Below are 24,088 nucleotides of genomic sequence, written 5' to 3'. Positions count from 1 at the left end.
GCAGGATCAGTAGTGAGACCGCAGGGGTGTGTCAGGAGGGGGCTGTCACACGCTTAATCCTCAGGCTGCAACGTTGTTTTCATAATGTGTGTATGTGTGTATAATCTTTCCCATCTAAATATATATTCTATAACGCATAGGTAAATAAGGCAAAATACCAATGGTTCCTTCCTTCAACTCTGATGTAGGTGAAGAACAATGAAAAGCAGAAGGGTAAGCTTAGAACGGGATGTGAATTACACAAGCCTCTTCTAGATCAGCGGGGTCCGATGTTTTCCTGACCCAGAGCATCTTTCTGCCCGGAATCATTTATTGGTGACAGAACGTGGCAGGACATCATGGATTGAGGTGAAGAGCATGTTCGCAGTTCTGTGTGTGTCCAGTTTGTGGGGCTAGGGACAGTCGGGGCAGCCCTGCCCCTCTAGCTGTGATGACCACCGCTTCTCAGCAGGACCTCCTGGTCAGTGGCAGGGGGAGGGGTTTGGCAATAGCTGAGACCCTGCCCGGACCTGGGGGGACTGGAGATGAATCAGCTGCAGACCAACCAGTGGGGAGCCCTCAGAGTTATTTAAACTGTCCTGACCATTGATTTAGGCCAGCCACTGTGGCTCCAATTAATTTCGTTCGTTTTGACAACACAAAAAACAGCTAAGAGCGGTCACGCTGCTGAGATACTGGTATTCTGATCCCATTCTTATTGTTTTCATTCCCAGGAAGCCTGCTGTGGTATGTTTCTTGGTCTTGCAGTGACATAGGTACAGCATTTCTGTTAGCTAGCAGTGGTAGAAAGCACTCCTGTTTCAGTGCCCGCTTCATTCATTGCTGAAGCTTGCATTGCGTGAGACGGTGCCGGTCAGAAGCTACACCAGCACCGTCTTCGTATTGGGTTTCTGAGACGGCTGTCAAAACCAGAAACCCCCCCTGAGCTTTGCTTGTGTTTCCTTTTCCTGTGTGTGTGAAGTTAATAAAAATAGGTTCTGTGCAGTATGGGTCCCTCCCATCCCCCAATTTTGCCCTGAGTTAAGAACATACCTTAAACAGATTACAAAAGGAATAGAAAGTTTCATCTTAATTTATTCTGAGAAGGTGGTGTGAAAAGAGAGGTTTGTTCCTAGTAATCTGCCTGTGGAAAACCTCCACAAATGGGTTCTTGGTTTTAAGTGTAAGTGCTATACGGACACTGCTGTTGTACACATTGCATAGATGCCTAAAAAGCCATGAAGAATGCCACATGCCATTTAACCTAAAAAGTATCCGACAGAGAACATACAAGAACACCAGAGGTCGAAGGGCAAATGTGAGGAGCGGGCGAGTAGACGACCAGGATGAGGCCAGCAGGTGTGAGCCACATGCCGCCAGTTCCCAGGAGGGAGGTGCTGTGCTCTGGAAATCTTTCCCAACGTACATTTTTCCCTGAAATACCGTCCAAGGACATGGCCAAGTGCCTCCTACTTCAGTGCCAATATTGGAATTTTATTCCTTTAGTTTATACTTTACTTATTTTCAAATGATTTGAGTGGCTACAATGAAACTGCAGGTAAGATTATGTTCAGATCTCATTCCTACTTCCGTGATATTTGATCTAATGGGCACATTTTGCTCACCTGTAAAATGGGGATCTAACTTAGACCGCCCCACGAGGACTGCTCTGGTGAGCTAACAGTTCTGGAAAACACATAATTGTGAAGCGCTACACCCGTGAAACACGATTGAAGGGCTAGAGACCTGTAGATTTTGATCAATGGTATGTGGAAAGTACGTCTCTGGGCTCTACAAAGAACAGAGGAGGAGTTGTAGTGACTCATCTATGTTCCCTGAGCACACTGGTGTCAGGCGTGGAATGGCCATTCTCCCAGGTTGTATGAGCATGCTGGTGCCAGCTGTGGAATGCCCTTTCTCCCAGGTTGCATGAGCACACTGGGTCTGGTGTGGCATGGCCATTCTCCCAGGTTGCATGAGCACATTGGTGCCAGCTGTGGACGCCCTTTCTCCCAGGTTGCATGAGCAAACTGGGTCCAGTGTGGAATAGGCTTGCTAAGGTCTTTGAGTGGCCCTCAGTGTCACTGAGGGTTCCCCCTGAAACTGCCGTGAATAAGAAATAAAAGAAACCAGAAACAGTTTGATTTTAAATCAAAAGTTATGATTTTATTTTTAATTTTAATAGATCAGAAAAAAATATTTCTTTCAATGTTGTGAAATAGACGCTTGAAAATAACAATTCCAACACTGCTGTGATTTGCTCTGTGAGGCTTATGTGGGTGGGCTTCCATCTGAACCCAGGCTCTGGGGTCCCTCCGAGGCTGCGTCTTCCAGTGGTTCCCAAGGTAGCAGCAAGCAGCTTCCAGCCTGAACTCCCAGGAGAGGCCGACCTGTCTGCAGCGAGACGCGTGGGCAGCATGATGAGGCTACTTCTGCAGCCTTCTTGACTTCTGTCCACTGGGAGAAAAGTCTCATGTGCCGCCAAACATTGGGAAAATATCAGTGTTTCAATACTGACATGAGTCAGGACCCCTCAACTCTGGCCTAAATGGGTTGCAAATATGGCTTGACTCTAATTATGGGACCAGTTGCTTCAGGAGAACTTTAGTACAACATAGTTTCGGGTTTAGGAGTTCCAGTGAAGTACATCTGATGCAAGACTCTCGCCTGCCCAACGTAAAATCAAAAGGCTGTCATACAAACCCCCCCAAACCCACCCATGGGTGTGCTCTCACTGTCTGTCTCTTTAGTGCTAGAACAACCTCTGTTTCACTTTTTAAAAAAAGTGTAATTCAAGAGGAAGGGCAGCCTAGGGATTAGTTTCCCCTCTTCTGTGAGCCTGAAATTTTCCAAGTGACTGAGGATGAGGAGAGTAACTCGAGGATTTGACAGGCTTGTGGCTAGGCTTCCACGCTCTGCACAGGTGTACCTAACTGGCCTTGTCAGCTATGGGGTCTGCCATATGGCTCGAAGATATTTATAATTGGAGCATCACAGCTGGCATTCAAGAAAATACTGTCACTGCACTGACACTTTTTCTGCTGGAGCACCAGCGGGTACCAGTATACAGAGGCTATTGGCTTATTGGACAACTGGGACCTAACACTTCATCCTGATTGTCGGCACAAACTAAGAGTATGGTTGCTTTATCAGCTCTCACTTTAATGTGGATGCATAAAGGCCACACCCTGTGGTGCATTCTAAGCAAAATCTCTTCCTGAAGTTAATGGGTCTGAGGCACAGAGAATCCGGTCTTATATGTAAATATAAAAGGGACAGAAGAACGACTTCAGAGACAATGACTCATAGCATGAACAAGGCTCTACTATCACCACCATTGATAGCAAAATATTTATTAACCAAAACAAAAAGACTGGACTACTGGAAAGTTCTGGGCTTTTGTCATGAAATTGTCACATAACTGCACTTTTCAGGAGGGAAACTTTTTCAAGGAAGTAAGTGTCTAAAAGAGACAGACATGGACCATGCACATGCAAGCCAACGCTCTGAACTCTGGGAGGCAAGTTTCCTCCACTCTCCTAACGGCTCTCTTGAATCAGCTCATGGCCAATCCAACAAGTGTGGGAAAGAATCATTAACCAAACTAGAAAAAAGCCCTCAGAAGGTGCTGCAGCTGACTTTTAGTTGTGTGACACATGCAGTCTCTCAGGAGAGGCTGTTCTATCAGAATAAAGAAGAGATAGTAACCTGAGCATGTTCTCTCCCAGGTGACTCAGCAGTTTGGGAATGAGGCCAGACTTCTGGAACATTCTACTCATTCTACTCCAGTGTAATTGACTCCAGGTGATTTGTAACTCTGATGTGACAGGTTTTATCTGATCATGAGGATAACACATCTGATTTTTTTAAAAAAACTCTGTGAGTCTCTTTCTTACAAGTGTTCTTCCATTCAATTTTACAAAAACCCCACTCAAATGAAGTTTCTGGCTCAGTCTAGAGCTAGATTAGGAGGGAGGTGAAGAAGTGAGGGGGACGAGATCAATCCTTTATTTCCCCTTAAGCAACATATAGGTATGTATTGTCTCCCTCCCTCCCCAACTTTTCTAGTGGAAGGATGGGAGTAAATGACCTGGAATAATCTCAATACATGATTTTAAGTTGGTTCTTTGGCCTGGCATTACATGAACTATAGTAGTTGCTCTTTTCTCATTAGCAAAACTAGAATGTTCAGATAAAATCTCCTGCTCTGTGAATACAGCATTTCTCACTAGAATGATTTCATTGCAAACTCATAGACTTGGGTTGATGCTCAGACCTAGCGTATCAGATTGCATGCACTTAAATGTGAAATGAAGGATTTGGGTTTTTTTTTTTCCCAATCCAGGAATGTTTTCACCATACTCAAATTGGAATGCAGTGGGAAAATCTTCAATAGAAAAATAATCTACTGCATCATAGTGGGGCAGCTATAAAAACTTGCCTGCCCAAGTTTTTCTGGAATGTTAACTGACAGCAGGATTATCTGCGTGCTAGCCAGGTCTCCGGTAGCTGTCGGATTTGCCGTGGGCTAGTGGTCCGGCCTCATATTTTGATATAATTAAGCAGTGAAGCTGAGACATTGAAAACAGTGTACTGAACCTGGAATATCAGAATTTTGGTTTTTTCTATGTGTGGTTTTTTCCTCAAGTGATAAACATTGGAAATGCCCTTCGATATATTTAGCTAATTTAAAAACCGTTTATTAAACATTCAACCTGTAAACAAAAATTCTAAATTATCTCACAAGTGCACACAAGTATGAACCTGCATCAAGATGAAAGTGCTTTGGAAGCATCATTTCGAGTCTACTTAAAGTCCAGGCCCCTTCCCTCACTCTAACCTGCATTAAAGGATCAATGACAAATCAATGGATTGAATAATTAAATTAAATCAACCAGAGGAGCTCTGAGTGGTCCTTCAATTAAACTCAAGTCAGCTCCTATTTGGCCTTTTCCTTATTTTAATCATTCTGCTCATTTTCTCCTATAAGAAAAAAAAAAAGCCTATTGCACAGCATCACGTATTTTCAAAGCTCAAAGTAACATCATTTGCATCCTCAGATCCACTAGTTGTCATAGCAGGACCCACTTTTTCAGCTCATGTCAGTTTTGCCATAATAATAATAACAATAAAAATATTAATAATAATACATTCCTCCATCAATTGTTCCTCATCTATGAACCTACGTCACGACATCATAGACTGTTCACAATAATTTAACACAGATGTAGCAGCTCCCTCCCCACCCCCAGCCAGGCTATCAGTCATGACTTGGTCTGCATGGATTCTTTGTTCATTGTTCAAACCATTCACACAGAATGGAATAAAACTTTATTCTTTTAAATTCCACACATAGACGAGATGCTGAGAAAGCCCTTGTCATCTCTGACAGAGAAGCAGAGCGGCTCTGTTTCATGAATGACAGCACAATTAAAGCTAAAATAATATAAAAATAATTTGAAAAATCCCTTTTTACTGTACACTCTCAAATAAAGCAAGAAAGATAAACAACAGTTTCTTTTTCTGCTAGCCAGAAAATGGGTTTCTATCCACTTGGGCTTTGAAGTTGGGTTCACCCCACGTGGGTGTGCATACGTGTGTGGATCCCCCACATCGGTGTGCATACGTGTGTGGTTCTGCGTATAGAATCTATGTAGGTGGTAGGCCCTAAGCTTATCGTCTAGCTTGTCTAATCATTAAGCTACGTAACCAATTAGAATACTATTATATCACATTGAACAACTTTATGTAACTGCTTCTTTGAAATACTAGGAATGTTTACACATTTATTTGGCTTGTAAAGGACTGAAATATTACAGGTAATATTATATTATCTAGCTTTCTTTTTATTTCTTTTAAGAATATGGCTCTTAATATGTTGATTTTTCTGAGTTCCAGAGTGAAAGTCCCTTTTAAAAAATTTCTGAAGTCATTTGAAGCAGGAAGAACATCTTCTGATTTGGCCAAAAATACGAGTATTTTATACCATTTAAAATTTGAAGGATAAGCCTAGAAGGGGCCTGTTGTTGTCAACTGTTCCAGCCAAACTTGCATGAGTGTTTGTTGAAGCATCTCCACTTGACCAGCAGAGGGCACTTTATACCCCCTGCACTGCTTAGGGAGCAAATGCAGAGGATGCAGAAGCACAGTGTTCACCCATTATCAGGAAAGGCCCTGCAGATTTCTTTTTGAAATTCACAAAAATATAGAAAATATGGACTGTACCACAGGGTTTCATTTGGAAAGTTATGAGAATGTGTGAAGTCCGGTAGGAGGGGCATACACATTGTCTGTCCATTGCCTTGATTTTCCGCTGACTTCTCTTCCCGCTGTCTGTTTTCCCTTTCCCAGCTCAAGAATGGTCTTGGGCTGAACCTTTTTACAGGTAGTTCAGAGCCCAATTTCAAGTCATTTGGCTGAGTTTCATCTTTTCTATTCTGTATTTACTCTTCTGCCCAAAAGCCTAGGGCAACGGGACCAAGGATAATGCTTCGTATCTCATTTAAGTGTAGAAATCACAGCTAAACTCTCAGAAATGCTCTGAGCTGGAGCTGCCCCTGGAGGAAGTGGGCTGCATTATTTCTATCCTCCCAGGAAGAACCTTGGAAAAATATTGTGCCCGTCTGGTTTTGGCAACCTCACTAGCCCAAGGCTGTGCTGTGAAGAGAAAAACACTAGTCTTTCTCTTAGTTGAAATTTTCTCATGGGGGCTACGACTACTAGCCATTCTTAAAAAAGGCTTTAATTTTTGCAAAAGCATCATTGTTCCAGATACACACCCTGTGTTTCGTCCATTTTTATCTATTATGTTGGCTCCAGTTTAGTGTCGGAAAAAGGTTAGAAAGGATTGTATGCATATGTGCTCGCACAGTTTTTAAAGTAAACTTCTTTCGTCCTTAGAGAAATATAACACTTAGTAAATACATTTTTTTCAAATAGTGTTAATAGCTTTTGTTTGTCTCCTGTTTCTCTTTCTGCCTCTGGCTCACTTTTGTTCTCATTTGTCTGAGGGTCGACAGATAAAGAGGGCATGGGGTCTTCCAGCAGCAATCCTTTGAGATTGAGGTGCCCTCAGTGAGTCCTCACCCAAAAAGGATCATAAACTTACTGGGTTAAGTCAACCTGATCATTCCTATGCTGCCTTGGGCTTTGTGTTTGCTCATGTGTTGTGTTGTGTTTTAGCTGCACCATATGTGAGTCCTTGTGCCATTTTCTCTTGTCTATTATTTTTCTTGATGACCCTGAGCTATGGCTTCCCCCTCAGTCCCAACACTATTCAGTCTTCCTGATTTTCCTCATCTTGCCCATGTAGGCCTCAAAGAAGAAGTGGCAGAAGAGCACAAGGTAGCTGAGGTACATGAGTGAGGACCAGAAGATGTTCTGAAAGTGAGAGTAACACTGGTCATGCTGCATCCAGTAGTAGACCAGGTAGTTAACGACACAGCCTACCAGCATCTGCGTGATCTGGGACAAGGTGATGAACATGGCAAACTTCCGAGAGACTCGGAAACCAGCCGCTCGCAGGGCATAGTAAGAGTACATCAAGGCGTGCACGCTGAAGTTCATGGTCATGAACCAACCACCCCCGGCGACCATGTCCTTGTAGGAGTACCAGGAGTACAGGAGCACAGTGATGTGGTGGTACCAGTGCAGGAAGATCAGCTTCTGCTTCCTCAGAATAATGAATATTGTATCTCCTGAAAGACCGAAAGGGAAAGAACGTACATGAGCCCCTTGACCATGACATAACGATAACTGAAGTTTTTGCAAGAAGGTCGAGATCTTGAACCAGGACTTGAGAGTGAGAGGGACTCGGTTAGAATCCTGGACTGATATTTACTAGCTCTGTGCCCTTGGACAGCTTACTTACCCTCACCATTTTCCAGTTTCCTCCTCTGGAAAGTGAGGATAATAACTGTAGCTTGGAAGTGTCTGAGAGTTAAGTTAAATAGGATAATCAACATGCCCTCTTGGCACATGGCAAGTGCTCAATAAATATTACTTTCAGAAAGATGTTTTACACAAAACCTTATTTTTGATCTGGAAGGGACGTCAGCAATCATGTTGCCCAATTTCTAACTCGACCATATTAGGAAGTATTACCTGGAAGAGTCAAGGGACTTCTAGATCACTGATCAATTGAGGGAAACACATTGGAATTCAAGTGCCCAGCAATGTTCTTAAACCTCTCTATATGAGGAAAACCATTTTTCTTTGATACACGACAAAAGGTATCCCTCAAAAACATATCTTTGTAAGCTCCCTATAAAGTGAAGCCCTGATAAATGGCAGTTAGAAAACTAAAATTTAAAGAAAAGGCAAAAACAGAAAAAGAGAACAAAAGTCATCTTCCACTATATTTGCTGAAGATGGCAACTAGAATATTTTATACCAATGAATCAAGTGATAAAACTGAGAATGACACCCATTTTGGTGGAATTAACTTTGAAAAAGCTTTCCAAGATCTATAAAAAATTTTACTAACAATATCCCTCTGAAGAAAGAGACCACTGTTCCTGAGGTAGGAAATTTACATTATAGAAGCTAGAATTATGCTCAGGTAGGTAGATGCTATATATCTGAAATGATTCTTTAAAAGTGTAGGGATTCTGAAAAATATACTGTAGAATACTTATGTAAAAATGGATGAAGAGCGAACACAGTAACAAATACACCCAATTCCCTTAACAAGTAGGAAAAAAGGGAAGAAACACTGGCATGTGGGACAGAAATGGTTTATGCAGGTCAACGTTTCATGTCTTTTCTATCTCTGTGGTTCTCAGATAGAGGAAAACCCCAAATCCTTCACCATCTTTGGTGAACTCAAACTTGACTTCTTTTTATATACCAGGGAGAAGTAGAAGGTCCCTCTTCTGAAATTTCTTTAAGCACAAAGGGAATTGGTACTTATCTTGACTTATCTGTCATACTTCATGGACACCCTAAAACATGTGGCACTAGGGAAGGTCAAAGAATGGTGGGCTTTGGAAAGATGTTAAGTTTCTGATGGCTGTGGTTACGATACAGGTGGTGCCCTATTCCGTTCAGCAGGAGCTGTTAATTTATTTCCCTACTGATTTATTAAACAGTATTACTTCCTATTTGTTTAGAACAGAAACGGAAAGCTGCCAATTGCTGCATTTCTGAACATATTATAAAAGTTTCTTAGAAGTCCTCTTTTCTCTGGTGGGACACCTGCCATATTATGCCTATAAATGTCAGACAGACTGATAATGATCGATGGTGACAGTAGCTCTCTCTTGAATACTTAGGGGACAAAATTATGTCAGGAGACCTGGGGTTTACTTCTCAGTGTTGAACTACGCTATTTCTGTGTGCCTGTCACATTCCACTATTCTGTGTACTCACTACTCTGTGCCTCCTTCCCTCTGTGGACTATAATGTAGGCACAGTAATTTCAGCTTATTTTTGTTCACAGTGGAAAGAAAGTAGAAGTCCAAGGAATTATATGTTAAAGACAAATTTGGTTATTGATAACTGAGAAGATTTTTTTTATGATTATCCAAGCATAAACTAAAATATATATCCCACACAATATCCAAACACATTGTAATAAAAGTCATTTGCCATAAAGTAATAAGCATTTCATCCTTTCTAATTCTTTAGATTTAACTTTAACTCTGTCATCGTTTTTAATTAAAACTTTATTGTCTGATGAATGATTTCAGTGTGAGGAGCATAGCAGGGGAATAAGACAGACCACGTTAGAGTGGGTTAACCTGGAATGGGAAGTGGAACCTACAATTCTGGAATCGAAAATTGCTTTGGTTGTTTTCCTGCCTGAGTGGGGGTCTCAGGCTCGATCTGAGACATACTAGGTGTTTCTGTTTATTATGGGGAGGTGGGTGTGAAGGACATGTCATGAGATCTTCAAAACAAAATTAATGTGAATTCACTTAAGAATATTTTTCGGGGCAGATATACAGGACGGTAGATAGAGGAATGAAGGTAAGTATCTTCCAATCTGGCTCCAGAGCCTCTCAGGAGTACCACTCCAGTGCCTTCTCAAGGTTACCGAACCCAAGAAGGCTGCTGACCCAAGAACAGTGGCTTCCCTTGAGTGAGGGGAAACTGGCGGGGCTCCAGAGGGGCTCCCTGAGACCTCCCATGATTCTTTCGATATTGCAGCTGAGATGCATCCGTCATGCCACTCTGGCAGTTATGAATTATTTTTCCTCTGGGGAAACCACATAATACGACATTTGATTTGTCATGAGACACTCATGCCAAGCCATGGTACTTACAGGTTTGTCAAAAACGAGAGTGACCTAGAAATGCACACTAAAGATTGGGATTGTGTATATGATGTCGGCCAACCAATCTTTCTTGGCCAAAGGTCTGGCTGGCATTGTGGAAAGGATTTTGGCCAAGTATAAGCAGCGGGACTTTTGACTCTTGAAATTTCAGCCATGTATCACATATTTTACCTACCCGTGGTTCGTGTTCTCTTTACTACGGTCTCTCTAACCTCTGGCTCAGCTATTTTCAGTTAAGAGCCTGCCTGCAGGCAGGGCATGGTGTTCTCATACCTGCATGTGCCTCCTGAACTATATCTTCTGCTCAAGTGCCTGTTGAGTGCAGGTCTCCGTGCAGCTATGGAGAAGTCGGTCAGCATTTGGAATCTCCAGGGCATGCATGGCTACCAAGGAATGGAGAGCCTGCTCTGTGTAGTTTGTCACAGATGGCTGCATCCCTCTTTGCAGAGTTAGCTGGAGTTTTGCTGAGTCAGAGTTTCAAAAACAATGATGAGCTCAACTGAGCAAGGACCTAGACTCAGAGCAGATGTTTCCAAGTTTTAACAAAACCAAATCTCAGCAGGTTTTAGTATAATTCAAACAGTAGGCACTCAAAGATTTTGGCACATAGAGCAGGTTGGTGGCTTTCTTCCCCTTACTTGTTCTAGTAGATTGTAGCTCTCTTATTCACTGCAATGAGCTCATTGTTTTCTGCTGAAACAGAAAGCCCATCTTGCTGTTAAGAGTTGAGGGAAGGGGGAATGGAGAGACAGTATGCAATGGGTAGAGTTTCAGTCGGGGAAGATGAAAAAGTGCTGGGGGTAGATGCTGGTGATGGTTGCACAACAATGCAAATGTTCTTCACACGCAGCCCTGTACACTTAGAAATGGAAAACTTTATGTTAGGTATCTTTTGCCACAATAAAAAAAAAGTTTAGTAGAAACTGCAGAATTGCAGGTTTTGGGGGGAAATAGTCTTAGTATTGAACACGGAAGCACTGTTCTTCTTTTACACAGGACCTGTTCTTTCTGGCGCTCGTGAGGGAGTCCAGCATCTTAGAGTACTGAAAAGCAGAACTACGGACCTAAAAATAAGAAAAGTTCTAAATAACCCAAATGGATACATCTTTTTTAACTAAATGGTAGTGACAAGGTTTTCGAAGAGTAAAAGACTGGGAAGGAACGAAACTTCCACAATGAACAGAAAGGCACCCAGGCAAACATGTTCCCTCCGTGAGGGCGAGGGGCTGGCTGTCTCTGAGACACCCAACTGGCCCTGATCTTTGGCTCTATTTTGATCCAGCAATTTACCTTGGGAAGGCCAATGTCAAAGGAGCTCCAGAATAATTGAAAGAAAATAAATCGTATTTTAAATTGAAAAAGGGTCCTCAGACCATGAAAAAGTCCTTATAAAGGATCTGAAACTCCATGAAGCATTTGTATCACTAAACTAGCCTCATTAAAGAACTGTGTCAAGATCAGGATTTTATTTTTTTCCAGCTCTTCAGCCCACTGCCAACACTCCAATCCCATATTTTACCTTGAGGGGATGGACTGATATTTAACCCAGAAACTACTACGGTGAGTGAGGCTTCTCTGGGAATAGGGATTATCAAGACAACGGCATAAGGGCTTGAGTACAGCTCTGTCTGGGCTCATGAAGGAAGATTCTGTGTTCAGTCATAATATGTGCATTGGGGCTGGAGGGAGCCACATGGTGGGCTACAGTAAATTAAGACAAGATGAGCAATTTAACATCCTCAGGATCAACTCTAACAAGACAGAGGATGATAGCACGGAGACCTCTGGGTGCTGCCCTGATAGCTCCTGTCTGGGAACCCCAACTCTGCCCACCATCCTAGAACCTTGATTTCAATCTGGACTGGAAGCCTCGACAGAGAGCACAGCTCTAATAAGGCCTTTGAAGGAAAATGACCACTATGGATAGGTTGGGGTGGCTCTTCAATACATTATTCCTTCAAAAGATGGGAGGGGCTATTTTTATTCTCAAGTCCCTCAGACACAGCTGGATAAAACTCAGAACACAGATGAGCAGCCCTTGTAGGGAAAAGGCACTTCTAGAAGAAACACTGAGGTTGCTCCTCTGCAATTGGAGGCTTACGGGCCAGAAGCATGGCGGTGACATTTCTGATTTTCTAAAAAAAATCTGTGTTGAAGGTAGTGAGGTGGAAACCGTGAAAGTGCTCAGGGGGTTATGTGGGGGTCATGTGGTCCATGTATTCACTGCATTCAAGGATCCGTAGTCAGTTCTTCATCAAGAAAGATTGGGGGCGTTAATAGGGGTACTGATTACACACATCAATGTGTCTGGCATACATGAGAAGTTGGGGATATATTTCTCAACTTGAAAAGTTCTCGAACTTCAATAATGTATGAATTTATTTCCAAGAAAAACGTCACAAAACCCGAAGAGTGAAGAATACATGCTCACACTCTCAGACCAACTTCAGTTTTGAGACCAAGGGATCTGACTCAGAAACTCAGTGAGTCTAACTAAAAAAGCATCACTGTGAAAGAGCTGGCAAGACTATCTTTGATTTATAAATGAAAACACAAAGTTAATATATTCTCATGGAGTTTTGAAATTTCTAAACATACATCTGCAGACTTTTAGGCATTGTCTGTAGCTCCAAGTTTGAAAAAGACTTCTCTGGCCTAAGATTCGGCACTAGTGGTCCCAATTCAAATATAAAAAATAGCCTCCTGGGGGCTGGTTCATAAAGTGTGTATTATAAATTTCTTTTTAGATAAAGTAGCTATTCCATTCAGCCCCTATTAAATGCCTGGCTCGTGGTAGGTGCTTAATATAAATTTCTTGAATGAATGAATCTATACTAACGCATTTCACTCTAAGACTGCTTATTTCAGATTGTGTAAGGGACCCATCTTTGCGCCCCTGTGCTTCTTAGGAAAGGTTTTCAGGAGAAGTTTTCTTCTGCTGGTCTTCCCTTGTCTTTGACCTGGGAAGGCAATGGTCAAACCAACAGTTCAAACCAACTGTCAGCTATTTGTAGGTGGCATGTGTGGGGCACCCAGTGGAAAGTGGATAGGTTGTTGGAGCACACATGGGAGAGACCTCACATCCTTTGTGAACAGACACAGGCCAGGAACCAGGGGCACCTGATAGAAAGACTGATGATAGCTTATATTGTAGGTGACTTACAATGAAACTGCAACCTCTAATCCCCTTTTTAGGGGCAACGGGAGAGGGAACACAATCTATAAATAAATATTTTGAACTGAATAATACAATTCTTAATTCCAGACAAAAAATTAAGAAACCCAGAGGATGGCTAGGTGCTCCCCAAGGATTTACACCAGTTTGTGGCACTGCTCATGCAGGAACTCAGAGCTTATCATCACCAGCAGATCCCTTTCTCTGGCAATAAAGATATTTTTCTGGGGAACTGGGCCCATGTCAAATCCTTGCCACTTAATTTTTCGCTGTTTCTGCTAACGTATATCACACTTACAGTCAAGTCCATTAAAGAATTGAAGGAAAAACCTTAGGAATCCACAAAAATAGCAAGTAATTTTGATTAATTTTTAGAAGATGAACTATATTTTTCCTCTCCAAGACCCATCTCTTTGATGATTAAAATCAAACAACAGCAGAAACTAACCCTTACCATTTGTTAATGAGAACAGAAGGATACCTTAATGGGACCCTCAACTTCCTAGTCTGAATCCTAATGCCAGAGGCGAAAGCAGGCTTCCACATGGGTTGGGAAAGCGCTGTGTTGCTAATTTCTCCCCATATTCTAATATTAGCTCAGCTGTTAATGGACCTGGAGAAAGGGCTGAGTATGTTTTATAAGCCCCTGGAAGTGTATTTTCAGTAGTGCTTGGAAATCCGCATGTTCTGTGTAAACTATTTTGCTATACACAATGTACAATTATTTAAAAGAAAGGAAGGAGGGGAGGGAGAAAAAGATAGTGGAAGTTAGTCAAGAACTCAAATTCATTAATTGTAACTTTGATGCAACCAACAAAATAGGACCTTCAAATTGCTTACTTCTTTGTTCATTTTTAAATAAATTTTGGGAGTGTGTAGCTACAAAGGGGGTAATGGAAGGAGAGAAGACACTTACCTAGTTCGGGTGCTTTGCTTAGCACAAAGGCGTAAGCCCAGAACTTGCTGATAGGTCCATTGTAAAAACTCTGGTCACAAACTGACTGCTTCAGGCCTTTGGTCATCAAAATGTACACCATATAAGCACCAGTTCGAAGAGCACCGAATATACTTCATATGAAAAGAGAAAAGAAGCAACGTTCAGGAGAACAATTCACCTCTGAATTAACCATACTTAGAAGACTCCCTGCCATTGGTGGGATAGACAAACCAGAATAATTTGCATTTACCCAGAAGCATCTTAAAATGTTTCGTAAACAAGAGTAATGCAACTTCTCAGCGCTTTATTCTGGAGACCAGACACAACGCCACTTATTCTTCACCAACGTTCCAAAAGGTTGTCATGGAAAACGGGAAGAGATCCAGGGCAGGATCTCGTGAAGAACGCTGGGGACCCTTTGTGGTTTAGCATGAGAACTATCCCTGGGCGATGGGATGGGGTTGGCTGGAAACCCGTGGCACTAGCTCCATTCTGTCCTGTGTTCAATCGTTCTCCAGTCCCGCGGCTCTATTCCCTGGATGTCTCTGCTTCTTTCTTTCAGCCAGCTCTTCTCTACATCTGGACTGGCCGTATCCATCTAAGCCTCCTCGGCCTTTCCTTGGACTCCTGCAGCAGCCTCTGAAGCACTGTCCTTGGTCACACCTTCCCACTCTCTAACCCATCTTTCTCACAGAAGCCAGAAGTCTCCTGCAAGGTTTAGCTCTATCACCGCCTCCTCCAGGAAGCTGTCCAGGCTCACACCTCTGAGCTCCCCATAACCCCATACAACACGGCTCGAACACTGTTCTTCAATGCCCTGTCATATGTTTGCCTCCACAAAGGCATGGGTGCTCAAAGATTGTTGAGAAAGTGAAAGACTGTTGAAAAATAAACTGACATATGGAATTTTTATCCAGGAACTGCTAAGAAGAGAGGTGAGCTCTGGAACGCTTTGAGCTCGATGATGTAACCTAAGTGTGAAAGGATGCAGCACTGGAAGGAGCAGCCATTATGAAGCCTTTAGGTACGTTCCCGAGGACGCAAACCACACACAGCCTGGACCAGCAGCTGGCCGAATGGGTGAGGAGATGTGCCAACCAATCATTTTTCTGGCAGCGTCTCCTTCTAGGGTCTTAAATTCAGAGATAAACTAGTGAAGAACTGTTGAAACCAGTAGCAGCCTCACCAGATTGGGAAATAGTAGCCTTCATTTCCCTTCAGAGGCACTAACTTTACTTAAAATGCCTTAGAGTTGCTCTGGAATAAGTCATTCGACTGGTTACTCCCTCTATAAACATACATCCACCAACTAGACCTAAGGTCTACTCTGTGGAGAACCAAGGCAATGAAGCTGAGCTCCTGGCAACTGGCTATCAAGTTGGGACTTTGTAAGTAGCTTCCCTAACGACATTAAATGGCATTACTCTTTCCAACGTGTAAAACGATCCTGTATAGGATTGTTGGTGTCATTTTACTGCTGTAGATCCTGCTTAATCCTTCAGTGGCTTCCCACTGCACTTAAGTCCTCACTGGACCTGCAAGGTTCTGAACGACCCCTCTCTCCACCATCTCCACCCTCACACCTCCTGCCATTCTCTTCCTGCTAACTGTGGGCCAATCATTCCAGCACTTTCTGATCCTTTCAGTTTTCTGCCTCAGGACCTTTGCATATGATATTCCCTCTTCTTGGCAAGCTTTACTCCCATGTTCACCCAAGGTTGCGCCTTCTCACTTTCTTATCTCAAGGAAATGTCCTCTCCTAACAGAATGACCTCAGCCCTTACAGTCAATAAACTGACCTAATTTGAGAGTGGGGAGTTGGATTTCATTGGTAAAGTCAGATAGTGGTGATTTTTCTGTCTTATCTGAACTGATTTTTTATGCTTTGTCTTTACCTCACCAGATCATGGCTAAATTTTAATACGAAAAATTGCGACCATCACCAAATTACAGTTCTTAGCATACTGTGCACTTTGATTTGCTGCTATGGAAGGTAATACGGAAATACAGATGTGGCATCTCCACTGAGCACATGTAGCAGGTACTATTGGTTGCCTATTCAAGAGCCAAGTCCCTTCCTTCTTCAACATACTAATATCTCGATTTTGTTCAGGTTCTCCAACCTCATGATTCCCCCAAGGAAAGTGACCTTCTCTTCATTGAGGAGTAAATCTTAATCACCTAAGCAAGTTTTAGTGACCCCATTTCCCTTACCAGTGATTTCTTAGGGTGGGCAGTGACCTAGTTCTAGCCAGTGTGACAAGAGGAGAGGGATGCTGGGGGCCTTTTGGGAGAGATTTCCTTGCTGTTTACCATGTATTGGCTGGAAGCACAGCAGCCATCTTGCAACCATGAGGGAGCTATCTTGATGACAAAGCTGACTCAGAAAGGAGTCAAAGTCATCCCTCAAATGTGACAGAGCTGCTGAATTAGTCCATCTTTCAGTGACCCTATCACAAGACCTCTTGTTTTTGAGATAAAGCTTCCTTATTGTATAAGCCATTTGGATTTTTGCTTCCTATTACTTGCAGCTCAAAGCATTCCAGCAGACACAACACACAAGATCTGAGTGTCAGTAGACTTTTGAACACTAGTTATATTTTGTGGCTATAAAACGCATCTATTCAAAAGACAGTCCTGGTGAACTACTTACTCCATCAGTTGTCTGCTTGTCATAGGCCAGTGGGAGAGACGTCAATGCCTTTTGTACAAGCCAAAAGCAAAGAAACACACAAACAACACACTTTCAATATGTATCCATCTGCTCATTAGCCCCAGAGGTATGATTTTTCTGAACCACCAGCACATTGGACACAAAATGCTTTTCTCCGCCGGCTCCAGCCCGCCACCCCAGGAAGCGGGCCCTGCCTCTACTGCATTTTGCTGCTAGACCGCATGCTTCATACAAGATCAGAGCAGACCTAAGGAAAGTACCTTTGGAACAGTGCCTTTCCTTTCATCGTCTCGGGCCTCAAAATCATGGTCTTTTATACCCAATTTCTTAAGTATTGGCAGAGCTTAATTTATTCTTCCAATTGTTACATATTTATTGGCAATGCTCTTAGATGCTGTGGTGACAAGGATCAATCAGCTAACTCTGGCAGGTGGTAGTGTTGGTCGTGGAAGACTTCAGAGGAAGTCGTATTTGAGGTTGGGACAAATAGGTATTCAAAGTTTGAGGGTTAGGGTACAAGGAGGTCATTTTGGAGCATCGCAGAGTGGACAGTTTGGATACTATGGTAACCCACAATATTGCTGACAGCAAGTGTATAGCACATATTATTGTCCCACATCTGGACGTAAGCCTCGCTCCCTAAGCTCCGAACAATAAGGCTGACTCAGAACAGAGGACAGTGCATTTTTCAGGGAAACCATCAGTGCCAGTCATTGGGCCTATGTGTCAAAGGCAAAGGCGCTTTGTTGGGATGTGACAATGCTCCTGCTGGGGAGCCGCTGGGAGGCTGCTTGGCCAGTGGGATGATTGTTATTTGTGGGCAGCCAGTAGCTCTGCTCTGGCATGTCTCAGCCACTGTACACTTTGATGTTATAATAAAAACCGTGTGGCTTTTTATAATAACTGGATGCAGGGCCCTTAGACTGTGATACTTTACCAAAATATACTTTAGGGAAGGAGACATTTTTTCTTCCCTAAGTTACATCATCTTGAGAGACAGTGTGATGCAAGACAGCAGTATGCAGCTTACGTTCTGCTGCCCCCAGGCCTTGCTTATACTCACGGCAGACATGGCTAATCAATCCTGACACTCTTTCTAGCCATGAGTGGACATAACATCAATGTTCTCAACCACCTGAAGCCACTCCAAAAGATGAGGGTTGCAAATTCTAATCACAGTGCTTTCACTTAGTAGTTTCATGACTGGGAAAATTACTTAACTCTAAGTCTTTCTTCATCTGAAATGATCATAATATCTAACTGGCAAATTAGTTCTATGAATTTTCTAAGACGATATAAGACAGGTATTTAGTTAGCATAGAGCCTTCTGATGTATTGGTGCTGAATAAACCAGTTTTTATTATATTATTATAATTTCATTATTATTTACTGTCATTATTGATGCTTTACTTGATCTGTCCTTTCATGTTGAAAATCACTTTTCGCTCTCTCATCTCATTTGTCAGCTAAGAGAGGTTAAGGTTAATTATCCCTAATGGAAAGTCAAGGAAAATGATATATAGAGAATTTGATTTGCACTAATAACTGTTCATGTAATTCAGTGTTTTGTTATTAAGTTTTTACTATTAAGTGTTTTATTTCATGAGCCAACTTTTCACAAAATAAGTGACAGCTAGCAAGTTTCCAACAGGATGTGAAATGAGCATTTTCCATAGAACGTCTTGAAGGAGAGACTGCTGGTACAGAGGAGCATCTGGTTCAGGTGAAATTGATCTTTTGATAAGATCATAAAGATTATTCTAAATCCAGGACCTCAAAGAGGCTGAGAGTCTGGTCACTGCATTTAATGAGGGCAGGTGACTACTATATCACATGCCTTTTCTCAACTGTAAGGTCACACTAGCATCCTTTTTTTTCTTTGGAAGAAATACACCACTTTTCTTGTCAAAGCCGAGTTTTGATTCTAACACTTCACGGAAGCGGGCAGAGCTCGGCGGAGGGAGCCATCGCTGTTTCCGCTCTCCTTCAGCCACGTTAGGAGCAATGCAGCAAGGAGATCTGGAGGAAAGCACAGCCCTGGTGAGCTGAGGTGCTTCTTCTCAAACGAATGTTCTGGATTCCTAGTTCAGAAGAAGCCTGTTTCTTCATTATCAGCCATTTGCCATGGCATGTACTCCAGAAGGTGCCGAGAATGCCCAGGGGACTGTTCACTGTGGTACTCTGTGGGCGGAGAAGGGGACCTTCTATTTTGTACTATGTACATTTCTGTATTGTTTGACTATTGAAAAGCAAGCATCTAATGATTGACAACCTTAAAAATACGTCTTTTTAAATAGGTGCCTAGCTATAATTGAAACACTGAATAAACCTTCACAACGGTACTAGCTTGCAAGGCTTTCTTTACTAGAGAACTTTTCAGTATGAAGCTGAGATACAACACTACTTCCTCACCAGCCTGTGGATGACACATGGGCTTTGGGATTGGTGGAGAAAGACCGATTCATTTATTGAATCAAAACCTCTGTCATCAACATCCACCAAGTGTCAGATATTATAGGATTCACTGGGCAGGGGGGAGAATCTCTACAGTCTATTGCAGGAGACAAGAAACATGTAAATAAGCAAAAATATACGTATAATATACACAAATTTCAAATTCTTTTTTTTTTGTTCAAAGATTGGCACCTGGGCTAACAACTGTTGCCAATCTTTTTTTTTTCTTTTTCCTGCTTTATCTCCCCAACCCCCCCTGTACACAGTTGTATATCTTAGTTGCACGTCCTTATAGTTGTGGGATGAGGGACGCCGCCTCAACGTGGCCTGACGAGCGGTGCCGTGTCTGCGCCCGGGATCCGAACCCTGGGCCGCCGCAGCGGAGCGCGAACTTAACCACTCGGCCACGGAGCCGGCCCCAAATTTCAAATTCTGATAGGCACAATTTGTGTTTTAAGTATTGGGGCCTTTCTAAAGAGGTATGAGACATATGGCTCATGTTCTTTCAAATTCAGGCTCTTACCATGAGGTCTGACCATTCATCTACTTGAGAAAAGCCTGAACAACTCTATATTCTAGCCTTCCAATTTTACTGCCATCTGAAGTCAAAGTGGACTATCTTAGTAATGACTTAAGAATTCCAGAATTCTGCCCTGGGAAGAAAGAGCCTTGGGTATAAATCATCAATAATACTTTCCATTATTTCAACACAAACACCAATAGTTGGCAGAACCACTTTTACACTGTTTCTTCATTGGCCCTCAACTGGAATGTAAGGTATTTTGAAGTCAAAACAAGGTTTCTCAGAGACCTTTTGTTCTGAACTGCCAACCACCCTGAGCCATCTCGTCTGCTAACTCAATAACTAACGGTGCAATTACTTCCAGGATTAGGAAAGGAAAATGTTTTATTAAACTTGTATTCTATAAACAGAAAAAGGAAAAAAAAAAAGGTGTGAGATTTTGTCAGTTGTCAATACACGGTCACAGCTGATGCACCAGTAGGAACTCTTTACAAACATAGGAGAGGTCACTGATTTTCCTGATAACGAAACGTGAACTGCCATTTGTTTTAGACTCTGACAGTTTCCAGAGTAGGAAGAATACTCAATGATCCCAGAACAGACTAGAGCAAATTAACAACAACCACAAAATCCACAGGAATGGCCCTAGACTTGGGAGGTGATAGAGGATTCTGGTGCTTGTGATACTGAGTGCTGGCATCTCCATCATCGTGTCCCGGTCGACAAAGTACAAGCCAACTTCTAAAACTTTTCCACACCTGATGACAGGCATCCTTACTCAAGGCCCACTTTAGTTTGCTTAGTGTTTAGCCTTTGCTAAAACACTTTTTTCAATAATAATAATAATAGTAATAATAATAATAATAACAAGCCATGAAACTGTGAGTTTTTTTGGTCCACTACATCAGCAGTTAAATGGGGATGTACACTGTGCTTTTTGATACTTTACTTCCTCATCTCCTCCACTGACAATTCAGAGTGTAAAATTTCACTTTCTATTGAGTGATCATTTCTAGGTTTGACTCATTTATTTTGATTGGGATCTTTAATCAGATACCCCCATTGGAAAGTTTGAATGTCTCCCAAACATCTTGTGGATGAATGAACAAATGAGGATAAAATTGCATATTATATATATCAAAATTGAACATACAAGCATCTTTTGACCTAATAATTCCATTGTTGGAAATATAAAATACCCTTTAGGTATACTTGCAAAAGTATACCAAGTTGTATATTTTGTAATAATATCAAACAGATGGTTAGGGCATAATCTGCATGTCCTAAAAATAACTGTGGGTAGTAGTAAAGATTAATGTTGAAGCCACAAAACTCACCAGGACCACAAAAGTGCTTAGTCATCTGTTTCTACTGAAGACTTTGTTCCTTTGAGAAAACTCTTAATCTCTTTTGCAATATTACCCAATTTTTAGGACAGTGATAATTCCAGTGCCAAGACGAATAGCATTGCCCCATTAACTCCATTGCACAATCTTAACCAGGTTTCACGGATGCATGAAGAAATCAACCCTCTTTTTTTTCTGAGGGATGACTACTGAAAGTTTCCCCAGGACAGTGCTTGAAGAGTCGTGATACATGACATTATCTGTCTAAACAATCTCTCCCCCAGCCCAACCCAACCAAGTAAAAAACCCAAAACAAAATAAAAAGGAAAAAAAAGAAGGAAGGAGAAAAAAGTCATTACAACTCTCAGTTTTCTACATCCTTAAAACTGGGGACTGGGAATGTCCTTTGGGATTCTAACCCTAAACTTCTGTGACTGCATGTCACACGTCATACATTTCTACTCTTTATATGCCCAATTCCTTCCTTGGGGCTCATTAATCTAAAAATCCATTAGGTAAATTTTTATAATCTTTTTAAGCAGCACATGGGTTTTTTTTTCTGAAATTTTCATATTCATCCACTGTAATTAAATTACTAGAATCACAAGACATACCAAAGAAAGTAAATTTAAACAACCACCATTTCACAAATATTAACTAAGTAGAAATGCCTACTAGGCAATGCGCTCTAGAGGTGACATGCCCTGGGCCATATCTTACTCCTATTGAAAAGAGTTTAGTTTTTTAGGAGATCGCTCAATTACCAACGCTTGGAAAGAGATGGTAGAAAAAGAAAAGATATTGCTGTCTAAATCACACCTTTCGTTATTATTTTCTAAACATGGGGATATACAGAGCTCCAGGGAAATTTCTGGGGAATCGCCCAAAGGATTACAGGGCCTGAGACATCGGGCGTGCTCTCCAGCAGGTGAACTTCATAATGGGATAAGGGGAGAGCCAGGGGCCCAGCACCTGGATCTTTTGCATCAGAAATACAGGAGTTCTCAAAGGTGATCAATTCACCACCACAATCATGAAATTAGAGGGATGGACAGACAGACAGACAGATGTCGACTGAAGCCCTTCAATGATAGCTATCGACTTGCTCGACAGCTGACCGGTGATCTCAGAACATTGAGTCTGCAGGCTAAAGTGGCAGGTGCAAAAATCCTTTTACCGTTATTCCTAGCAATCATTGGGAATTTATCTTCCACGTGAAACTCAATATTAAGCTCTTCAACTGCACAGTGTTTACAGATGGTGTCCAGATGGGTCATCCTTCAAACATGTCACACTGACAGTGGTTGGCAGTGACTACTTTGCAGAGTTCACCTGCTCCTCCAAGAGAAATCCCAGCCAAAAACCTGGGCAGCACTAGCAATCTCTGACCTTGTGGCCAATTCAGAATCTCCCATCTTAAAATGGCCAAGACGCCAGCAGGGGGACTCTGACGTTCCTGAGTATCCAAATGGTCTGCTCTGGAACCCTCTCACCTCCATTTCCAGAAATTCCTTTTGCTCAAAGGACAACTGAAAATGTCCACTCTCCTGCTCCTCAACAGCCAATTGAAGGCCTCCCATAGTGTTGCACAATGAGGCAACAGAAACTCATTGCCCCAATTTCATCACAAAATCATTTTGGAAACAAAAATCACAGCATAGATAAGCACATTTTTAGACAGGCGTGCATACCTGACCTAATTAAAGAAGAAAAAGTCACTCTGTTCCGTAATTCTTCTATAGATCATGGCTTGCTTCTTATCTGTTTCCATTTTTCCTATTAATCCAGATTTTTTTTTTTGGTGAGGAAGATCGGCCATGAACTAACATCTGTTGCCAATCTCCCTCTTTTTGCTTGAGGAAGATTGTCACTGAGTTACCATCTGTGCCCATCTTCTTCTGTTTTATGTGGGATGCCGCCACAGCATGGCTTGATGAGTGGTGAGTAGGTCTGTGCCTAGGATCTGAACCTGTGAACCCTGGGCTGCTGAAGCAGAGTGCATGAACTTAACCACTATGCCACCAGGCTGGCCTCTAATCCGAATGTTTGAGTAAAGAATTCAAATGGGACAAGTTTATTATTTACTAGCAGCAAAAAGTGGAGATAACCAAAATGACTGCTTTTAATTACTATGCCTATGAAAAGTTTTACATGTAAAATTTCATCTCTCTCTCTCTATAAATATTTTTTTGCTAAGGAAGATTCGCCCTGAGCTAACATTGCTGCCAATCCTCCTCTTTTTGTTGTGGAAGATTGGCCCTGAGCTAACATCTGTGCCCATCTTCCTCTACTTTATATGTGGGACGCCTGCCACAGCATGGCTTGCCAAGCAGTGCCACGTCTGCACCTGGGATCCAAACCGGCAAAGCCCGGGTTGCCGAAGCAGAATGTGCGAACTTAACTGCTGCGCCACTGGGCCAGCCCCCAATCTTCCTCTATTTTGTATGTGCTTTGCTGCCACAGCATGGCCACTGAGACAGTGGGGTAGGTCTGTGCCCAGGAACTGAACCCGGGCTACTGAAGCCGAGTGCACCGAACTTAACCACTAGGCCCCCAGGGCTGGCCCCAAATTCCATCTATCTTGACCTAATTTAATAAGACATGCACATCCCTCAATAGAATACTCATGTCGGAAGGACTTAATAAAATGTTAACCGCTAACAAGATACACAACATTCCTTGAGAAAATATATGTGAAAATTTTCTAATAACGAAGGCATTCT

General features: G+C 42.2%; 1 protein-coding gene across 1 annotated transcript in view; it reads right to left on the bottom strand.

The window, feature by feature from the left end:
* Window positions 1-2,118: 2,118 nt before the first annotated feature.
* Window positions 2,119-24,088, bottom strand: part of ELOVL6 (ELOVL fatty acid elongase 6) — a 134,519-nt gene continuing 112,549 nt past the window's right edge. Inside the window, exons 4-5 of the mRNA XM_008539516.2 lie at window positions 14,348-14,499; window positions 2,119-7,676 (exon numbers count right to left, since the gene is read on the bottom strand). Coding sequence (XP_008537738.1) covers window positions 7,252-7,676; window positions 14,348-14,499 — 577 coding nt within the window. The 3' untranslated portion in view covers window positions 2,119-7,251. The remainder of the gene's footprint in view (window positions 7,677-14,347; window positions 14,500-24,088) is intronic.

Source organism: Equus przewalskii, chromosome 2 (genome assembly GCF_037783145.1).
Source record: "Equus przewalskii isolate Varuska chromosome 2, EquPr2, whole genome shotgun sequence".
Lineage (NCBI taxonomy): Eukaryota > Metazoa > Chordata > Mammalia > Perissodactyla > Equidae > Equus > Equus przewalskii.
This window is presented reverse-complemented; position numbering and strand designations above follow the sequence as displayed.